The 22,496-nt window shown below is 42.3% G+C and overlaps 1 protein-coding gene across 1 annotated transcript in view; it reads right to left on the reverse strand.

The window, feature by feature from the left end:
• stard5 (StAR-related lipid transfer (START) domain containing 5) overlaps window positions 1-22,496 on the reverse strand; it is a 48,371-nt gene that overhangs the window by 15,123 nt on the left and 10,752 nt on the right. Inside the window, exons 4-7 of the mRNA XM_048615716.1 lie at window positions 21,295-21,718; window positions 11,758-11,807; window positions 8,021-8,153; window positions 1,546-1,566 (exon numbers count right to left, since the gene is read on the reverse strand). Coding sequence (XP_048471673.1) covers window positions 1,546-1,566; window positions 8,021-8,153; window positions 11,758-11,807; window positions 21,295-21,718 — 628 coding nt within the window. The remainder of the gene's footprint in view (window positions 1-1,545; window positions 1,567-8,020; window positions 8,154-11,757; window positions 11,808-21,294; window positions 21,719-22,496) is intronic.

Genomic DNA, 22,496 nt, shown 5'->3' on the forward strand with positions numbered 1-22,496 from the left:
CCAGCATCTGCAGTTCCTACTATCCCTGCATCTCTGAGGTGGCCAGGTCTCTATGGGCAGCCACCTGGTTTAAAGCTGTGCTACCTAAAGGTGGATTTAACATTTCAGGAAATCAGCACTGAATAAAGAAGTAGCATACTGAAATTAAAAAAAGGAGAAAGCACTTTCAGGAACAGCAGAAAACCCTTAGATTAAGATCTAAAACAAGATTCAAACAAAAATAGAAAAGATCACTAAATCTTCCCTTTTCTTAAGCATTTCATCAGGATGGAGAGTGACTTTCTTCCACTCAAGTGCTGTGGGTTCTTCGGTGACTAAGCAGTGGAGTGTTGTTCTGCACATCCTACCACAGGTGGGGTAGGTGGCATCCGATCAAATGGGTGGGGGCCATGCCAATTTTTATATGTTCCTTCCACAGTTTATGTTCAGCCTCAACCTGGTCTGTTGGAGGCTCTCAAAAGGCACTCTCTCGGATGCTTCTTCTCCAGTTTGGATAGTCTGGGCTACAGAATTCGTGAATTTGTGAGAATATTACATTCTTTGCGCTTGATGCATTCCTCTACCCTTCAGGCAGCTGCTTGCTGTGATGAAGCTCGGAGTTCAGCGATTATTTTGGAAGTCGGGCATGCAAACGATGTTGCCCACCCAACACAGCCGATTGACTGTAACCAGTGCTTTGATGCTGGGGACATTGGCCTGAGAGGGGGCACTGATACTGGAGTGTCTGTCCTGCCAGTAGATTTGCAATTTTTGGCAAAGGCATTGTTCATGATATTTCAAACTGAGGTATTTACTCTAAATTGCCCATGTCTCTAATGCATTCAGGTGGACTGACACTACTGCTGCCTGTAGCCCATGAGGTTGATGTAGGGTTCAAGGTCTTGGTCATCAAAACACACTGTCCGTCAGCTGGCACAAAGGCTGCACTGGACAAAAGGAGATGCCGAATTTCACTGCCAATATCTGCCCTTGCTGAGGAGGTTCCCAAGGTATGGGAATTGATCTGCATTATCCAGTGGCTCATTGTGAATCTGGATATTTGGGGGTTACACATTATGTAATGAAAGCAGGCTGGTAGAGTCACTTTGACTTCTGAATGCTTAGCCTAAGGCTCTTTCATTCATAAGCTTCCACAAACACTCTGCAATAGTTTAGAGCTCAGCCTTAAGTATCCGCACATGCAAGAGTAATCTATAAGGCACACGTGGAGTGCACAAAAGTAAAACTGAGAGTGAAAAGAAAAAGCAAAAACCAGACAACACAGGAGAAACATTGCTGAAGGCACATACAGAGTAACTGTATTATAGGAATACTGAAACATTTCCACATACCAATAGTGTCTGAAAAATGCAAAAGAACAAAGGACTGACAGCAAATCCCCCAGCATGAACTTGAAGGCCAATGCCCTTTCTGGGTTTAAACTTGTTAAAGAAAGAATGCAGCTACGCTTCTGAGAGCAGGCAGCTGCAGAACAAGTTAAACAGCAGCGAAAGTACTGACAGCAGCTGATAATGAGGGGTTGCAGAGTCAATAACTTGAGCTTACCTGAAGATGTCCAGAAAGACCCTGCAAAGAGATGGAAAGTGCTCAAAGGTCAGCTGTAAGACTTAATTTTTGAATTAACTGCCCTACCAGCTAGTCACAGGAAGCAACGGATCAAGGTGACAAATGCAATTTTTCAAAAACTGAACTGTCAGAACGAATAACGGAGTTAGTGATTACTCTACATTTTTCAAAGTGTCCCAAAATGGCCTTTTTAAACTCAGCATTAACTAACTGCTAGTAAATAGCAGAAACTAAGTAGTCTTAGTTGCAGCCAACAGTACTGGCACTGGAGCAAGATCACAAAAAGCAAACAAGCAAGCTGTGCTTCAAGTGTAGTCTATCACACCCTCCACAAAATTGTCCTACATTCAAACATCTGTGCAAGACATGCAGAACAAAAGGACACCGGGGCTGAATATGCAATAAATCTGACTTCGGTGCTGTGGCCTGAGGCTACAACTGGGCACAACTAAACAGCAGACACAGCAGTAAGTCAAAAATCACCAAGGACTGCCCCAGAGACCTATGTAAACTAAAGCCAATGTACAAAGCTCACAGAAAAACAGAGCAGAGCAGAGTCAAGATCCAGAGTAGAACAGCTTCCAAAGAAAAGCTTGCCACATTGTGCACGTGAAGTCAGGAAAGTACAAGCTTTTGCCAATATAATGTGTCAAAAGAAGAACAGGTGCAAACACAAAACGAAAAGTGGCATGGGAGCTAGTGCAATGCACCTACCAGTCCAAATTCTGAAGGACATGTACCTGAATAGTTGGAACTCAAAAGGTGCAACTGACAACTATGACATTAATTGCATACAATGGGTCACCCAGAAGGTACAAAACAATACACTGGTACACTAACTACAGTACTGAAACCAAAAACATTTTATTTGATCGGTACAAACAGATAAGCAGCGGCAGGACTACCTACATGAATGGATCTCACATTCGTCACTACCCATGAGATCACCAAGGCAGCAGAACAGACCTGGCATTGAGTCAGTTTAGTATTTACAATAATTGTAGGCAGTAAGGTTCAACTGTCTGAAACTTTAGTGTTGAACCAAAGGAGATGCAATTCTGTCAAAAGACCTTCCTAGAAAGTGCAGCATGCTCATACAAGAAAAGCTGAAGTGCAAATTGGGTTAACATCATCTATCGTATACCTCAGCAGAAAGCTGGTGCATTTCAGTGACGATGTACTAAAGGAGAACAGTGCAATCAGGGTATGGCTAGGCTCAAATCATCCAAATCTCTCAAAGAGATGCCCACATAGGATTCCATCACTAAAAGGAACTGAATCCCAAATTCACAGGAGGTAAATTCTTCTCCAAGTGAGATGCCAAACATGGATATTGATCTGTACACATAGCGGAGGAATCTCCTGAAGGTAGTCACTTCCTAACACCACTTGAAAAATACTGCTATCAGTATTTCGCTGGAGATCCATGCTATATTGAAAGGGCTGGGACCATGCATCATTCAGGATGGGAAACCAATTGTGTTCAGATCCAAAAGTTCCTCTCAAGCACAAAGCAATTACTCCAACACATAATGCAAGACACTTACTTTTGTATTTGGGATCACAAGATTCCATATTTACCTGTTCATTAAGCAGTCAATAAAGAAACCAATCACAAACATCACTGGTGATTTGGCAGAAAACACTAACAAGGACATTATGCTGACTACACTGAATTCTAGCTAAAACGCAGGGGATGACTTCAAAAATCTATAACAAACCCGATACCAAACTGGTCACTTCTGAAATACTGAAGAGGTTGCCAAATCCAATCTGTAAGTGGACAGCATGAAAAAAAAAAGTGACCAAATTTAATCAGAAGCTGCTACTAACCAACAACCAGATAAGTGGTCTTTTTGGTCTTCCAGGTCTTCCAGAAATGAGCTCAGTATCTCACATGTATCTTTCTGGTTCCAAGATGGCGCCGGGGTAGTAGGGGTGCATGTGGGCTCTTGCCCAGGGCTCATCCACTCCTATCAACTTTTTCTCTTTTCATTTTTTCTTGTTTTTCTTTTCTTTGGCAGGTTAGTCGACAGGATCGACAGCGGGCTGTGTGCAGAGGGCTGGCAGTCAGAGGCAGTATCAGATGCGGCACTTCCCAGCAATTGGAGGCGACGACAGCAAGTGAGGCTACAGCAGCAGTGTGGTATGCCTACAGTGGGGACTCCTGGGGTCAAGGCAGTGGCAGAGCCAGAGCCAGAGACACCTGGTTGTGGTCACGGTAGGCCTGGAGCGTGGGCTCCTGGCTATTGGTGAGGTGGCAGCAGCAGCTGGTTGTCTGGCGAGTGTGGGTTCAGTATGGGACTCAGCCATGGCATCAGCGAGGCAGGCTTGGTTGTGAGCAGATGGCGCTGAAAGAGTGGCAACTCCTACGATGGTGGGTCCAGCACAGACAGCAGCAAGGCGATGGAGGGGTGGCAGCACAAGTGTTGTGTCGCTGGTGAGCCAACTGCGGACTCATGGTGGAGGAGGCAGAATGAAGATATAACTGAGAGTCTATCTTCTTACTCTTTTTATTCTTAAACTGTTCAAAATGGTATTGGATTGTGGCAACAGCTGAAGCTTTTCACTGTATTTTACTGCATTATTCATTGTAAAATGCGAAGGGCCAATAAATCATTCAAATTCCAATTAAAAATGTATTACTTTCAAAGGAAAACAAATACATGAGCCCAAAGCTCTCCACCTGGCAATACTGTTGCAAGTACACCAAGGACATATCGGCATGGAGCAGATGAGACAACTATTAGGTGATTTGTTCTTCTGGCCATGGGTCAAAGACAACACTAAAAGATTAGGGAGAATGTACAAGACATGCCAGAGGCACCAGCTACAACAATGTTTGGAACCTCTATATTCATGAGTTTGTGTCAGTTCCTTGGTCCAAAACTGCCAGTGATCTATTTCCTGTAAATGGGGTCAACTCTAATCAACACCAATTATTTCTTCAAAATTTTAATTCTCAGACAGATGAAGACACTTCAAGCGTGTCAGTGGCAGAAAATTAAGTGCTTCATTCAGTCTATTTATAGCTGAGGAGATCTCTTTCAAAAGGCTGTTGTATATGAGCAGACCTTTTGGCACAAATGTTCCCAATCAGGAGTCCTCACCATATTGCCCCAGATTAAATGGTCTCATTGAGCAAGTGGCTCATATTAGTAAATTACTCATCCTGAAATGTAGTGTAACAAAATGAGGTTTTTGTGTTGCCATAATGGACATCACAGCCATATCTCTGAATATAGGATAACCATCACCAGCAGAGATCAACTTCGGGAGGTAGGTGACATCAAACTTGCCAAGCCAACACTTATTCAAATTTTCTGACATGCAGGACACACTTTCTGAAATATAATGAAGGTTGAAGATAACGTGGAACTACTTCAATACACGGCCAAAAGATCAGAGTCACACATACCATTATAGAAACATGCCCACTTGCAGAGGCAAAGTTGGCAGTGCGCCAAAGTCTTGCGAAGTCATAACACTCAATGGAGCAATGTTGAGGAACAGAAGATCCCCAAGGGAAATGTACAAACCACATGAAAGAACACAACAAGATAATGACTGTGAGACGGAACACCAGGAAAATGACCAGCATACTGCTAACAAACAGTCAAGGATAAAATCCATATCTCCTGAAGGTTACACCATAACAAGATATGGAAGGGCTATCAAACTGCTGTAACAGTAAAGACCTTATTGTTTTCATTACATTTTACATTCATTATCTCTGCTCAAAGTTTATAACCCCTGTGTCTGTATAATTAATTTTATTATCCAACATTTACGAATTTTCATTTGCAACAGACAGAAACTACCTTTTCTAAAATAAAAGGTGGAGTGCAAACTACCATTTTAACAGTGATGTACCTTTAAGAAGTTCAACAGATAGATGAGTCAGGTAGCTATGTGTCAACATATACCCAGAAGCCACAATCATTCTGCCTTTTAGTAGTCTGGGCATGGAATGGATATAGAGATTTGCACTGATTTAGCTGTTAGTAAACCCACCAGAGATCTTCAATTAAATGGAATTCACGTGTTTCATTTATTCACCTCAATTATTAACATTATTACCAACTTGGATAATGGCAGAGAAAGTCATATCTAAATTTGCTGATTACAAAGTTAGGTGGCATTGTCGACAATGTAGATGATTGTTGAAATTACAAAGAGAGAGAGATCGATAGACTACGTGAATGGGCAGCACTATGGCAGAAGGAGGTCAATGTAAGCAAGTGTGAGGTTATCCATTTTGATTGCAAAAGGATAGATCAACATACTTTCTAGATGGCATGAAGTTAAATACAAAAGCTGTACAAAGAGACTCGGAGGTTCAGGTGCATAAATCTTTCCAATATCATGAATAGGTGCAGAAAATAACCAAGAAACCTAATGGAATGCTGGCCTTTATATCTAGAGGACTGGAGTACAAGGATGAAGAAGTTATGCTGCAATTATACAAAACACTGGTTAGGCCCCACTTGGACTAATTCAGGCAGATCTGGGCATCACACTTTAGGAAGGAGTACAATGTAGGTTTACAAGAATGATACTTGGATTGCAAGGGTTAAGCTATGAGGAGAGATTATACAAGTTAGGCCTGTATTCTCCAGAAGTCAGCAAATTGAAAGTTGATCTGATCTGGGTGTTCAAGGTATTAACAGAAAAAGAAATAAGCTATTTCCTTTGGTTGGGGATTGCAGAACCATGGGGCATAGTCTGAGAATTAGGGCCAGACTATTCAAGACAGATATGTTTGGAACTCTCTTCCACAAATGGCAGTGGATGCTGGGTCAGTTGTTAATTTTAAATATGAAATAGGTTAGATTCTTATTAAGCAAAGGTTTTGACAGATATGAGCCAAAGGCAGGTATATAGATTAAGGCCACCAATCAGCAATGATCTTCCTGAATGGTCTGCTCCTGTGCCTACATGCTACTTTCAGAGAGTGCAAGGTGATCAATTATTCAAAGGTTGATGTAAAGAAAGGCACTGCACAGGTTCTAAACATGAAATAATTCATTTTAATACGGAAATCTTACCTTAAAAGGCATGTTTGAACACAAGAGGTTGGAACACTCAGATGGAATAGAGGATGTAAAAGATCTGAAACAATTCGACTAATAGCTTGTGGCTAAATCAAATTGCTGGACTTACTACGATGAAAAATGTATGATTTACAAATACATATATCAGTTTTTAAAAAACAAACTAGTGGCATATTATGAATGTTGATCTAAATTTTGTGAAGGGGTTTAAAAAATTAAACTAGGGTACTCATCCTGAAACCATGATTTCAAACAAGTATGCGGCCTGCTGGATTGTAAATGGAAGTTTGATTATTTTGTAAGGGTTTGAGAGAGGAGAAAAATCATTATTAAGCTAGTTTAGCAGAAGCTAGAACGATCACTTTTTTTTAAAAAAACTTTTTAAATAAGTTTTTGAATTCAGTTGGAAATAGGCTATATTGAAGTTAAATGCAAGAATAATTTCTCATAGAAAAAGAGTTCTTCAAAGCAGATAAAGGAATAAGTTACTCCAGTGCAAGGGTTTCAGTTTGTGAAAACTTCAAAACCAGGAGTGTCTGGTTAGAAATCAGCCTTGGTTATTCAAAGCTGAGAAAAAGTCTAAAAATCTCAGTTGTGTAAGTCACAGGGAAAAGCTTTGTAGTTCATAGGACCAGAACTGAGAAGCAGTTAAATCAACCTACAGAATGGTAAAATTGTAAAGAATTAAAGTGATGACGTCAGGGTGTAGATGGGAAATTGCTTTGCTGGGTGTTCATTTATTTTCTTTTTTCGGTTTATGTAATAAACTCATGTTTCATTTTTAAAAGTAAATCTGCAACCCAGCATGCTTATGTGAGATTGAAAAGACTGCCTTGTTAAATTGAAAAAGGAACAAAAATATGATCCAAAAACAAGCAAAGAATTGCAGGTGCTGGAAATCAGAAACAATAGAAATTGCTGGCAAAACTCAATAGGTCTGGCAGCAACTGCTCGGAAGAGGCAGAGTTAACATTTTAGGTTTTGAAGAAAGGTCACTGGACTCGAAACGTCAAAAAAATATGATCTATCAAGCCTGATTTCATTCTGGGGCCTGACGCATCCAGTAATAACATTAACTAGGATCATAAAAGTACAAGCAAACATATTCACTAAGCACTGAAAATATATTTTTGCGATCCCAGAAGTAAATGAAGATTATGTTAATAAGTTTAGGTACAAGCGCCAGAACTATTGGGAAAAACTATCACTGCCAAATTGAGCCTCCGATGATATTTTCTATTTGTACTTAAGCTTTTTTTAAATATACAGCCAGTAAATCTCTCTCAATAACACAAACTAAATTAGTCACTGTTTACCATTCAAAAGTCTATAAAAATAGCACAAAAGCCATTTTTAAAAAGTAAATTCTTCTTACAAGTAAACCATGGTCACAAACTTACATCATTGATCATTTCAATCAGCTCAAATGATTTAACATTTTTGTCCCACTTCACTCTCGGCCCCTCAGGCACAGGTTTTAAACACTCCCATACATCCTTTGGCGCAGCTTTAATTATCCCTTCGCCTTTGTATCTGAATCAAAGACCACAACAGAAAAGGTAAAGTATCAGAACTGTAATTATGCTAATAATTAACAATCACGTTATAACTGTTGTTAGGTATTTTCCCCAAACTGTTAAATCTTGCAGTAGCATAGGAATAAGTACAAGAAAAATGTCTCTGCAGTGGAGGACAAGGGATATCTTTGGTACATCACAGAATCTTTTATTCTGCTTGCAACCCATACAGCATATTTTTACCAATTCCATTAAGGAGCAATCCACATTAATTTTTGTAGTTGATCCAGGGTATGGGTTGCTAAAATGTTAGTTTTAGCAAAGTAGTGACCATAGTGTCTCTAGTTCCTGAGTGAGACTAGGATTCAGATTACCCTCCATTTTCACTCCCTTTTCTTGGTTCTAGGAAAGAAAATTGGATGAACATGTGAATTCGACAAGGTTACAGATATTCTACTTCTGCTGTTTTCAATAGTGTTGAGCACAGTGCTAGTCTCATTGCAACAACTTTTCCAGGGCATAATCTCACACTTCGTAAACTTCTCACCCTCCCTCAGATGGGAGTCCTTCACTCCACTATCAACAGCCACAACTTCAACTACCAAGGTTCCATACCCTGGAATACTCTACTTCAACAGATACTTGTTATAGAGTCGTACAGCATGGAAACACACCCTTTGGTCCAACTAGTCTATGCCAAACATAATCCCAAACTAAACTAGTCCGACCTGCCTGCTCCTGGCCCATATCCCACCAAACCCTTTCTATTCACGTATCTATCCAAATGTCTTTTAAACATTGTAATTGTATTCACATCCACCACTTCCTCAGGAAGTTCATTCCACAACCAACCACCCACCCACTGTGTAAAAAAATTGCCCCGGTGTCTTTTTTAAAATCTCCTCTCACCTCAAAAACGTGTCCCCTAGTCTTGAAACCCCCATCCTAGGAAAAGACAACTACCATTAACTATCTATATCTCTCATTATTTTATGAACTTCTATCGCCTCGCAACCTCCCATGCTCCAGTGAAAGAAGTCCCAGCCTTTCTCTAACTCAAACCTTCCATACATTCTGGTAAATCTCTTCTGAACCCTGTCCAGCTTAATAATATCCTTCCCGTCACTGGGCAACTAGAATTGAACACAGTATTCCAGAGGAGGTCTCACCATTGCCGTGAAGGAGGACTGAGGCTCCAAAAGCTTGCGTTTTCAAATAAACCTGTTGGACTATAACTTGGAATTGTGTGATTTCTAACCCTGTACAACCTTAACATGACTTTCCAACTCCCAAATTCAAAGGACTGAGCAATGAAGGCAAGCATGCCAAATGCCTTTCTTCAAACTTTGGGCACTTCCTTTTGCTCCATTCCCATTTCCACGAATAAGTCTTTGTGAAATGCTGTGGGGCATTTCTTGTGTTAAAGGCACCAAAGAACTGTAGTATAATGTTCATAGGGATGACACGTCTGACAACTGATGATCTTACACTTGGCAAGTTTTCACTCTGGTTTTGCACTCTGGCCTGCCCTTCTGCATACAGTCAGGGTGAATCGAATTGAAACTAACCAGGTATCTGATTGTCACTAAGGACTATTGATGCTGTTAACAACTGGAGATGAGAAAATATCTTCAAACCATATCCATGCAGGAACTCTTATCACATGAGGGAGACAGTGTACAGTGGTAAAGTGATTGAAGTGGGAGACAAGGTTTCAAATCCCATCACTGTAGCTCGTGGAATTTAAATTCAATTCTGAAGTCCATAATTTAGTCTCAGTGTGGCGACCATGACAACTTTCATTAATTGGCATTGTTCACTTAGGGAAGGAAGTCTGCCATCTTCAACCAGACTGGCCTATACACGGCTCCTGGCATACACAAAATTGGCTGTCGTCATTGAAATGACCCTACAAGTCATTCAAAACAAGGACAATTAGGGATGGGGAACACATCACTAACAACGTCCTCTTTCCATTAAAGATTAAAAATATACATATGTATATAGATATCTAAGGTTTTAGAGTAGATTGTGGATGTTGTGGTTGGTTGGCTCGCTGAGCTGGTTCGTTGTTCCGCAGACGTTTCATTACCCTGCTGGGTAATATCATCAGTGCAGCCTCCAATGAAGCGTTTTCCCGCCTGTTTTTTAAACTCTGGTGTCCGTTGAGCTGGATTACCTCACTTCTGGTTTTCCTTTGCAATGGAGTGTATATGGGGTCTAGCTCTATGTGTTTGTTGATAGCTTTCTAAGTGGAGAACTACGCTTCTAGGAATTCCTGTGCTTGTCTTTGCCTTGCCTGTCCCAGTTGAATTGGTGGTTTTCCTTATCCATGTGGATGGAGATGAGTGAGTATCGGTCGTGTCTTTTTGTTGCCAGTTAATGTTCGTGTACCCTTGTTGCTAATTTCCTTCCTGTCTGTCCGATGTAATGTTTGTCGCAGTCTCTGGAGGGAATCTTGTATATGACATTGGTTCTGCCCATAGCAGGTAGTGGGCCTTTGGTTCGGGTGAGCAGTTGGCGTAGGGTTGATGTGGGTTTGTGCGCTACTCTGATGCCCAGTGGTCGTAGGAGTCTTGTGGTCAGCTCAGATATGTTCTTGATGTAGGTAGCATGATGAGTGTGTCGGAGCATGTAGTATCTTCCTGGTGTTGATCGTGTGATAGGCATCTTCTGACCCAGTTTTTCGGGATCCATTGTCTTTGAATACTTGGAAGAGGTGCTCTTCTTATTTTTGGCGTAGTTCTGTGCTGCTGCATGTGTTGTTGCCCGTTTAAATAATGTTCTCATGCACCTTCATTTGTGTGTGTTAGGGTGGTGGTTGTTGAAATTCAGTACTTGGTCAGTATGTGTGACTTTCCTGTGTACCTTTGCTGCACTGATGATGTTACCCCGCAGGGTAATGAAACGTCTGCGGAACAATGAACCAGCTCAGCAAGCCAACCGACCACAATATAAAAGATATAAATATAAATAATCAGAAAAGAACATTAGCCCTTCTACACAAGCTACAGGTAGACATCGATCCTGAACAGGGGACATGTACAAACACCCCAAAATCCTGGTAGACACTCAAATCTGCAAAAAGGCTTATGAATCACCACAACAGACCAAGCATTCTGTTCTCAGGAGCAGAAGGAAAGTATTAATCATCAATAATATTCCTCTAATTAATTAGCTTATAGATGACCCATACCTCAAGTCCATTTTCCTACCTTTCCTTTAATTCCCTCAATACTGTCACTTAACTCAAACCTATTGACCTCCACCTCAAATATTCTGACTGTCTGTTTAAGGGAGAGAATTTCAGGTTTCCACAATCCTGTGTGGAAAGCTTTAATTATGGGATCAATACACAAATGGGAGATTCTTCACATATTTATGCTTATTCTGACCTTCAAGAGTTGGCATAAAATTGTTTAATCAAAAATGTTGGTGGCACCAATCCATGCAACATGCATTCAGATTGACTATGAACAACAGTTAAATATCACCAGCATTGCATTCCCAGGTGTACAAAAAGCTGTATCAGTTACCACACAGTCTACTTCATCAGAACTACTCCCACAGAGGATTGCTCCTCAAATAAATAATAAGCATACAACTATCTCCACACTCACAAGTTTCCAGAATATTCTGATGATGGTCTCCAGGACACACAAACTTCATTCTACCAACAAAGAAAAACACAAGTAAGTAGTTAAACTTTATGTTTTGCACAAATAAGTCTCCAAACTTAGAAAAGGCACACACTTCTGTACAAGCAAAGAATGTGAATGTCATGGCTTCAAATAATTCAGGATTACTTTTGGCATTGATTAGGGTATCTGTGTATCATGCAATCAATTGTACAATATTGTTTTATTTATTGCAAATACTTTGAGGGGTAGCTTTGGACAGAGTTTTTGGGCATCATTATGTGGCAATTAAATACAATTCTTTTACTATTAAAATTTTTAAAAAATGCAATTAAAAGCTAGGTTAATTGTAACACAGTTTAAGGATGGAATGCACTTATAATTACACAACCAACATCAAGGGATTTAGTCTTGTATTGACATTGGCTGTATTATACTACAACTGCATAGTGAATGGTCCAACTTCACAAAGTAGAACAAGGCTCGAGGGACACAATTATACGCCGTATTTAGAGGTGATCCTAAGTAAAGATTGCTTTGTAACAATCTTAAAGATTGAAGAATGAATGCTATAAAACCAACACTTGTCCCAGAGAGGAGATAACAATCACAATAGCAAAAACTTGATAGCCACTGTGATCAGCAGACTCGTTTTGTTCCAAAGTATTTCAGAAAAATATTACCATAGGTCTGGAAAGACAGTTGGTTATTGAATATTAAATAGATAATGCGAATTTCCCTGTAAACTCCCAAACAAAATTTATGCTGTTCACTTCATTAGACTATCCCAACCATTTGTTACTAACAAGAATGGATATTCAAAATTGCAGTGAGGTAGACAGGAGAAACAGGGTAACAAACATTTCAGAAAAGACACAAAAATTTCAGCCTATATTAACAACTCCAGAAGTGCTTTTTTTAAAAAAAGTTTATTCGTGAGATATGGGCATCACTGATTGAATCAGCATTTAATGCCAATATTTGGTTAAACAGATAGATTTTATTTAGTATCTTAAAAAGTGGAGAAAGTAGTAACTGGCAGCAGGGCTGAAGGAGTAAATTTCAGAGGCTTAGAGCCTCAGCAGCTTGTTGGAGTGTTGGTATTTCAGAAGGCTGTAGGGGATCAAAGAAAGAAAGGGCTGAAGCTGTGGCTGAATTTTAAAACAAGAATGAGAATGTTAAAACCTAGGAGCTACTCAAAGGAGCCAATAAAGGTAAGTGAGGAAAGGGGTAATGGATGAATGAAATCTAGTGCTTTTTCTTATTTGTTCACAGATGTGGGTGTCGCTGTCTAGGCTAGCCCTTATTGCCCACCCCTAATTGCCCAGAGGGCAGTTAAGAATCAACCAAATTGCTTGAGTGTGAAGTTACACGTACGCCAGACCAGGTAAGAACAGCAATTTCCATCCTCAAAAGGACATTAGGGAACTGGATGAGTTTTTACAACAACTGACAATGGTTACATAGTCGCCATGAGAATCATAGAATCTCTGCAGTAGAAAGAGGCTATTCAGCCCATTGAATCTACATTGAACTCCCTGCCCCACCCCTCTCCCCACAAACAGCATCCCATGCAGACCAAGCCTCCCACCCTATCCCTGTAACCCTGCATTTACCATTGTTCATCCACCTAACCCACACATTTTGGCAGGTGAAGATGTAAGTAAGAGATTCATTCTTTATGATGCTAATATCTTCATTTCCACTATGGCATCTTAACATCAAATTCAGATATTTTAAAGATGAGAAGAATGAAGGTGAACCAAAGAAAACACAATTTTGGCCCTCAGTTAATTAAAATCAGATTGTTTGAAGTCTAATTAAACTGCCAACAAATTTAATTTTGCTCAACTCTTTCCTATCCTCCCAAAGGGCCAATAGAGCAGCATTCTGCCTTTTTTTACATGCTTCAGCCAACAATCTTAGCATGGTTTAAGTAGCTCTTGTGGTACAGTGGTAATATCCCTACCACTTAGCAAGGAGGTCTGGATTCACGTACCACCTGCTACAGAGGCGTGTACTAACATCTCCGAATAGGCTGATTAAAAAAAATCTAGTAAAAACATCTAGTGTGATGGTTTAGGATTTAAAGGATCAAAGGCACCAACAACTTCTTCCAATTCCCAGACAGGAAATATTGAGCAGATTGGAGGGACTAAAATTCCTATTCCTGTTCTTGTTTGTGCGTTGATAGTTTACAAAATCAAAACACAAAGATATGGACGCAAACCTCTCCTCCTTTAAGATACTTTTTAAGATCTCCCTCTTTTACGAAATTGTTGGCCACCTGTCCTGATTCCTTATGTGGCCGAGTGTCAAAATCTGCCTGACAACATCTCAAGAGACATCTGTGACATTCTACGTTAAAAGGTACTACAAGTTATTGTTGTGTGGTCCTTTATGAACAGATTGTCAGGCCAAGGTCCATGGTCACATGGCATACTTATAATTTGGACAAACTTGATATTTACTTGGAACAGTTATAAGGAACAGTAATAAACCAAAGACAGGATGCCAGCAGGAAGTAATTAATTACATCAAATCTGTCATTTACATCAACCTTAATCCAAGATTGGTAGGTGGAAAAACAAGTCCATTTTGTAGATTGTAGTTCACTTCTCAGCCTATTCTAGTTTTGTCCTTCATTTCCCCTGCAATGCCCTGCTGCCCTCCACACACCTAATTTCTTTCTCCCACTCTTCATTTACCCAAACCCCTCCTTCCTTACTGTTATTTCTCCTTCCCAATCCCTTCGTTTCTCCTTTCCTCCCTCTTCATTTCTCCCTACCACCCTAACTCATCATATCCCTACCAACCTCATTATTCCTCTCCCTTATTGTTCTGCCTGTATTCTCCCTTATACCCTTCACTTCCTGCAGCCCTCCATCCACCTTCCTTCCATCTTTCATTTTCATTGCATCATTCCCTGCCTATCTCATTTGCTCCTTTCATACACTCCCTTCCCTTTTATTTCGCTTCTGTCCCTACATATTTCCCTCTAAATTCTCACTGCCTGAGCATTTCCCCCTACCTCCCCCACATTTGACCCTCCCCTTCCGGTCATCCGCCTACATCACCCTCCTTACCCTCACAACTATTTCTTGCATCAATCCATATAGCTCACTTCCCAAATCCTTCCTCACTTCCCCTCCTTTACCCACTCCCATTTCATTACTCCTTTACTCCATCTCCTTCCCACATTCATTCCTCCCGCTTTCCTCTATACAATCTCTTGTTCTTCCTCCCTCAATCATACCCTCAGTTCCTCATTTCCTTGCCCCATTTCCCCTCTCCCTCCTGTATCCATTCCCTCTGCTCATTTCCGTCTTCCACCTCTCCACTTCCTTTGCCCTGTCTCTCCCTTTTTTTTCCACTCCGTCCTCACTCCACCTTCTTCACCTCATTCCTCCTTTTCCCATCACATTCATTCCTCCCTTCATTTTCTCTCCCACTCACCCTTCCTTATTCCTTCCCATCTCTCCCTCAATCAGTCCCACTCATTAATTCCCTCCGGTCACAGCCCTGATGGGAACAGTGCACTGGAAATCAAGCCCCACTATTCCACAAGTCAATACAAGACTGAAATGTGACCAATTTAATCTCCGGGATGCTTAATGCCCAACTCTGATCACAATTTAACTCAAAGAAAGTCAAACCAGGTCTCAACGCTCAAGGAAACAAAAAATTAAAGCACACAAGGTGGCAAACAGAATTATTAATTCTATTGTGCAAACTTAAACTGTACCCCCTTTAAATTCAAACAAGCACACATAGGTGACCTTGTAGAGGTTTATAAAATCATGAGGGGCATGGATAGGGTAAATAGGCACAGTCTTTTCGTCAGGGTGGGGCAGTCTAAAACTAGAGGGCATAGGTTTAAAGTGAGAGGGGAAAAGACTTAAAAGGACCTAAGGGGCAACTTTTTCACACAGAGGATGGTGCGTGTACAGAATGAGCTGTCAGAAGAAGTGGTGGAGGCTGCCACAATTACAACATTTAAAAGGCATCTGGGTGGGTACATGAATAGGAATCATTTAGGGGGATATGGGCCAAATGGGACTAGATTTATTTATGATATCTGGTCAGCATGGATGAGTTGGACCGAAGGATCTGTTTCCATGCTGTATATCTCTATGACTCTATTCATCCACAAGTCAAATAAACAAGACACATTAGAGAGGTTTTTCAGGAATATTGAGTGGAAAACATAGGCAACGAAGAACAATGTCTGTAGATCAAGAGTCCAAATCAAAAGGGGTGAAATGAGGTGACTTCCTCACAATTATTTATGTTTTGGCAGTATCACATTGTTGTCTACCACAGCAACCCTCAGTTTGGTAGCCAGTGAGGTTGACCTAGGCTTGACTTCAGTTGGGAAGCTTTACCTTTGCTGATTCTTTGAAGGTTTTTACATCCCACACTCAGACAGAGTGCGAGATTTACCTTGCTTGCATGCTCAATGGCCACTGACCCCTGTTCTGACCGAACTGCGATCGAATAGCAACCCAAAAGCTGTTGCTGGGCAGTTTCTTTTTCAACGCAAAGGCACATGGGCCAGCTAATATCAAATATGGTTTCCACAAAAGTTACATGCTCTTGTACAACCAATGAGTGAACAGCACACAGTTCCACTCTTGAATCAGATTGTAAGAAAAACAACTGATTCTTCTGTGACATCGCAGTCCAAACTTCCATTCAGTTATTTTTCACATAAAATACATGTCCTTACATATCCCCAACTCTTGGAGAGAAAAAACGGTATTATGAAATGTATTTCATCACAAGGTACATGAGACAGATAATAAACAGAAAAATTACATAATCCTTACATTCATTCACTGCCCCCCCTCTCTCATTCATTCACCATCCCTCTACTTCATCCCCTTCTCCCCTCTGATATCCCCTCTTTCATTTGCACCCCTGCATTCAACTTTCCTACCTCATCCACTCTCCTGCATTTCCCCTCCCTTCCTCATCTATTCTTCAGCCCCCCTCAATCCATCCTACATCATCCTCTCCTTCAATCCCCTTCCGAGGGCAGGTTAAAGTTTCTAGAACAGTAGAACAAAGTATAGAAACGGTCAGAAGCCTAACTTCAGGCACAGCAAATAAGGGGACAGCTACAAGAGTGGGCGGGGGAGTGGTCAGTCAATGGATGGCTGAGGGTGTTGTACTTAAATGCATGCAGTATACCAAAGTGAATGAGCAGGTTGATACTGGCAGGTACGATGTTGTAGTCATCGCAGAGATGTGGCTGCAAGGGTATCAGGGCTGGGAACTAAATATCTGAGAATACACGAAGGCAGACAGAGGAGGCTGGGTTGCCTTGCTAGCTAGAAATGAAATTAAATTGATAGCAAGAAGTGATAGCATGTTAGAAGGCACAGAATCTGTGGGTAGAGCTGAGGAACCGCAAAGGAAGACAGACACTGATTGATGGGTGTTGTGTACAGGCCTCCTAGGAGCAGTCAGGACATGGGGAAGAAAATAAATCAGGAGATAGTGCCTTTCTTACATGCCTTTTCTATCATGTGGGCGCTATCAATATACAGGTGGATGGGAAAATCAGTTTGGTAGCAGATTCCAAGAAAAGAAATTTGTGGAATATCTGAGGTTTTGTTTGGAGCAGCTTGAAAGGGAGCCCACTAGGGAAAAGGCATTCTGGATTTTGTGATATGCAATGAGGCAGACTTGCTTAAGGTGAATAAACTCCAAGGGGGCAGAGACCATAACATGATAGAATTCACCCTACAGTTTGAGAGGGAAAAGCTGCACTCAGATGTAATGGTATTATAGTTGCGTAAAGGTAACTACAATGACATGAGGGAGGAACTGGCCAGAGCATATTGGTAGGGGAGCCTACCAGGGAAGATGATAGAGCAGCAATGGCAGGATTTTCTGGGGGTAATTCGGAAGGCACAACAGAAATTCATCCTCTGCCTCATGGCAGACTGGTACAAAAAGGTGAAGTCACATGGTATCAAGGGTGAGCTGGTGAGATCGATACAGAACTGGCTTAGTGACTGGACACAGAGGGTAGCAGTGGAAAGATGCTTTTCAGAATGGAGGGTTGTGACTAATGGTGTTCCACAGGGCTCAGTGCTCATGATCTACATAAATTATTGAGAGGAAGAAGTAGCAGGTCTAAGCAGCAAGTTTGCAGACAATACAAAGGTTGGAGGAGCTGTGATAGTTAGGAGGATTGTCAAAGGATACAGAAGGATATAGATCAGTTGGAGGCATGGGCAGAAAAATGGCAGATAGAGTCTAATCTAGATAAATGCAAGGTGATGCATTTTGGAAGGTCAAGTACAGGTGGAAATTATACAGTGAATGGCAGAACCCTTAGGAATATTGATACGCAGGGGGATCTAGATGTGCAGGTCTACAGATCACTGAAGGTGGCAGTACAAGTAAGTAAGGTAGTACAAAAGGCTTATGGCATGCTTGCCTTATTGGAGGGGACAACGAGTACAAGGACAGATAAATTATGCTGCAGCTTTATAGATTTTTAGTTAGGCCACACTTGGACTATTGCATATAGTTCTGGTCACCACACTGCCAGAAGAGTGTGGATGCCTTGGAGAGGGTACAGAAAAGGTTCACCAGGATGTTGCCTGGTATGGGGGATTTTAGCGAAGAAGGTCAGTTGGATAGACTGGGTTTGATTTCACTGGAATGCAGGAGGTTGAGGGGCGACCTGAAAGAGGTTTAAGATTGTGAATGGCATCGATAGAGTAGAAGGTTTGAGGCTTTTTCCCAGGGTGGAGGGGTCAATTACTGGGGGACACAAGTTCAAGGCACAAGGACTGAAATTTAAAAACAGATGTGTGAGGCATGTTTTTCACACATAGGGTGGTGAGTGCCTGGAACGCACTGCCAGAGGTGGTGGTGGTGGAAGCAGGCACAATAGCAGCATACAAGAAGTACCTGGACGAATACATGAATAGGAAGGGAATAGAGGGATACAGATCCTGCAAGTGAAGACAGTTTTAGCATGGAAGGGCAAAAATGTGTCAGTGCAGGCTTGGAGGGCCGAAGGGCCTGTTCCTGTGCTGTATTGTTATTTGTTCTTAAACATACTAACGGGAGGACAAGACAATAGCTGACAAACAGAGGCAGGGACAGCAGAAAAGCAAAAGAAAAAGCTTACAATGTGGTGAAGATCAGTGGGACGTCAGACGTTTGAGAAGCCTTTAAAAACCAGCAGGACAACTAAAAAAAGCAATAAGGGGAATATATGACAGTGAGCTAGCAAGGAATATCAAAGAAAATTACAAGAGTTTTGTTTGGAAAGGTAAGACAAAGGCAAGAGTGGACATTGGACTGCTGGAAAATGAGGCTGGTGAAGTAGTACTGGGGATCAAAATGACAGAGGAACTGAATAGGTATTTGCATCCATTTTCACAGTGCAAGATACCAGCAGTATACAAGAACTTTGAGAGTCAGGTGACAGGCGAATGTATTGGCCATCACTAAGGGGAAGGTGCCAAGGAAGCTGAAAGGGGTGAAGGTGGATAAATCACCCAGACTACATGGACTACAGTAGAGGACTCTTTAGAAGATAGCGGAGGAGACTGTGGAGGCGATAGTGATGATCTTTCAGGAATCAATGGAGTCAGGGAGAGTCGCAGAGGACTGGAAAATGGCTAACATAACACTTGCTTAAACAGGGAAGCAGAAGACAGGGAAATTATAAACTGGTCAGCCTGACCTCGGTCATTGGTAAGGTTTGAGAGTCCATTATTAAGGATGAGATTAAGGAGTACTTGGAAGTGCTTGGTAAGATAGGGAAAATACAGCACCGCTTCGTTAAAGGCAAGTCAAGCCTGACAACTCTTAAAATTCTTTGAGGAAGTAACGAGCAACTCAGACAAAGGAGTGCCAGTGGGTGTGACCTATTTGGATTTCCAGAAGGCTTTGACAAGGTACAGCACAGGAGACTGCTAAATAAAATATGAGCCCATGGTGTTAGGGGCAAGATACTGGCATGGATAAAGAATTGGCTGACTGGCAAAAGGCAGAGTGTGGGAGTAAAGGGGTCTTTTTCAAGATGGTAGCCAATGACTAGTGGAGTTCAGGTTCAGTTGGCAATTAGGAAGACAAATATAGCATCAATATACATTTCAGTAGGGCTAGAATACAAGTGCAGGGACGCATTGCTGACAGTGTATAAAACTCTGCATTTGGAATATTGAGAGCAGTTGTGAGCCTGTATCCAAGGAAGGATGTGCTGGCCTTGGAGGTGGTCCAGAGGACATTCACAAGAAGGATCCTGGGGATGAAGGGCTTGTCAAAAGATAACCAGTTGAAGACTCTGGGTCTGGGATTCCATCCGACAGGTCAGCAGCTGCTTTAGCGATGTGGTGCTTTTGGCCCGGCATCCAGTAGCCTGGGAATTCCTTTGGGCAGGTTTTGCAACATCTTTCTTCCTGGGATTGGCAACGAGGTGGGTCCTTGGGGGTGGCTTCCAGATTCTGCAGTCTTGCAGCCCGAGATTACAGGCATGGAATGCCTGCTTCGATGACAGCTTTTGGCCCCGTAATCCAGGGGCTCAGCATGGCAGACTTGCAGCGATACTGTCTTTTTCTGAACTCAAGAGCTATGAATTAAACTAAGATAGCCTTTGTTTTTTTTAAAATCTATGCCTTGTTACTCATATCAGTTCAATTTTTTGTGAAACCAAGCGACAATGAATGACTATTCAATTCAATAGAGTTTAGAAAGATGTGGATTGATCGCAATGAAACATATAAAATATTGAGAAGCCTGGACAGAGTTGACGTCAAGATGATGCTTCTACGAGTCGGAGAGACTAGGATCTGACAGCACAGTCACAGAATGGAGGGATGATCCTTCAGAACTGACACGAAGAGGAATTTCTTCTGCCAGAGGATGGTTAATCTGTGGAACTAGTTGCCACAGAGGGCTGCAAAGGCCAAGTCATTGAGCCGATTTAAGGCAGAGATAAATTCTTCATGGTAAGGGAATCAAGGGGTTGAGAAACATATCGGGCATGATCGAATGGCAGAGCACCTCTACCTCTCCACCCTCCACCTCTCCACCCTCCCTTCCCAACCCCTCAAGACAATTACTCACCCTCACCATCCACTACTTCCTCCCCCCATAAACCCTACCCCTTCCTCACTCACCCATTCAAACCCCAGACTCTTCCCCCTCCCTCACCACCCTGACCATTACTCCTCAAGCCCACCCGTCAACACTGTCCGTCCATCCCTGATACCCATCTCATAACACCCCCCAGTACCCACCCCTCTCCCTTACCCTTCCCCCATCCATCCACCATCACCCTACCCCAACCATTCCACACTCCCACAATTATCCTCACCCCTCCCCTCCCCTCATAACCACACTTCAATTCTCCAATGACCCTCAGCCCGCCTCTTGCCACCCACTACTGTCACCTAGTCCCCCTCCCCACCCCGGTCTCCTCCCCTCACTACCCCGCCCCGGTCTCCTCCCCTCACTACCCTCCCCTTCCCTGATTAACCCCCTCACCGTTCTCTTGCAGACCCTCCAGCCGGTGTCGTCCCTGCTGTAACCCAGCAGTTTCTCAGCCACCGTGTCCGCCACCGCTCTGTAATTCATCCCGCCCGCAGACAGCGGCGTTTCCACGAGGGGACAGGCAGCGAAAGCAGCGGTGGGGGACCGATCCTGGCCTGAACCCCGTGCAGGCCAGGCGGCCTCCCTGCAGGAGGAGCGCCCGCCGGCACCAACCAAGTGGCCGGCCGGCCGGCAGGCTGGAAGACTCGCACTGTACACTGGGACTTGTAGTCCAAGCGCGGACCCTGCCGCAGGTGTTCCTGTCAGAGCGGAAACACCAGGACTACAACCCCCATCAGGCCACGCAACAGGCCCCCGGTCCGCTGTGATTGACAGACAGCACAGCCAATCATCGGTGAGCCACGTGCCGAGCTGGCTGCTGCAGGGAGTGTTTGCATTGCAGGGCGTTAGAGAGAGGGTAAGGCTGCGTGCAGAACCACTCCTACCTGAGAACAACACTTAGCTCACTCAGAGCCTTGGTTCACTGTCAATTGCACACTTGCAGAAGTGCTCGCTCGTCATTGCAGCACTGGTTACTCATTCTTATTACTCATTGTTGTACTGATGGTGCCACTCATTTCCAGCCATTCAGTTTGCTGCTCCACTTCTTCCTAAAGAAACTCAGCACTCTCCTGATTGTCACCATTCAAATAATTGTAGTGCATTTCTCAGATTTGCAGCATCCACTGTATTTAGCTTTTATTCAATAAAAGGTATGTTCAGTCAATAGCAGAGCTTATTTTGAGCAGCTTCAGTCCACACAAGCAAAATTCATGAGAAATACACCTCAAACTAAAGAGAGAAATGTATACTTTTTAATTAATCAGATGTTTAGTGCATTGCACATACCATATATATTTAAAAGTATTTAGATTTTTCCAAAAAATGAATGATAGATGTTTTTGCACTTGTCTGGTAGCAGGTAGTTTTAGAACATGGGCATCCAAGCTATGAGGTAAGGACACTACTAATGTGCCACACAAGTTCCACTGTTTAAACTATGCCTGTGAATCTAACTGAGTAATGAACTCTCAGCCAACAAACATGAGTGCTACATTCTTGAATCATAGAATCCCTACAGTGTGGAAACAGGCCCTTCAGCTCAACAAGTCCACACTGACCCTCACAGCATCCCACCCAACTATAACCCACCTAAT

This window comes from Rhincodon typus, chromosome 33 (assembly GCF_021869965.1).
Source record: "Rhincodon typus isolate 14 chromosome 33, sRhiTyp1.1, whole genome shotgun sequence".
In the NCBI taxonomy this organism is placed as follows: Eukaryota; Metazoa; Chordata; class Chondrichthyes; order Orectolobiformes; family Rhincodontidae; genus Rhincodon; species Rhincodon typus.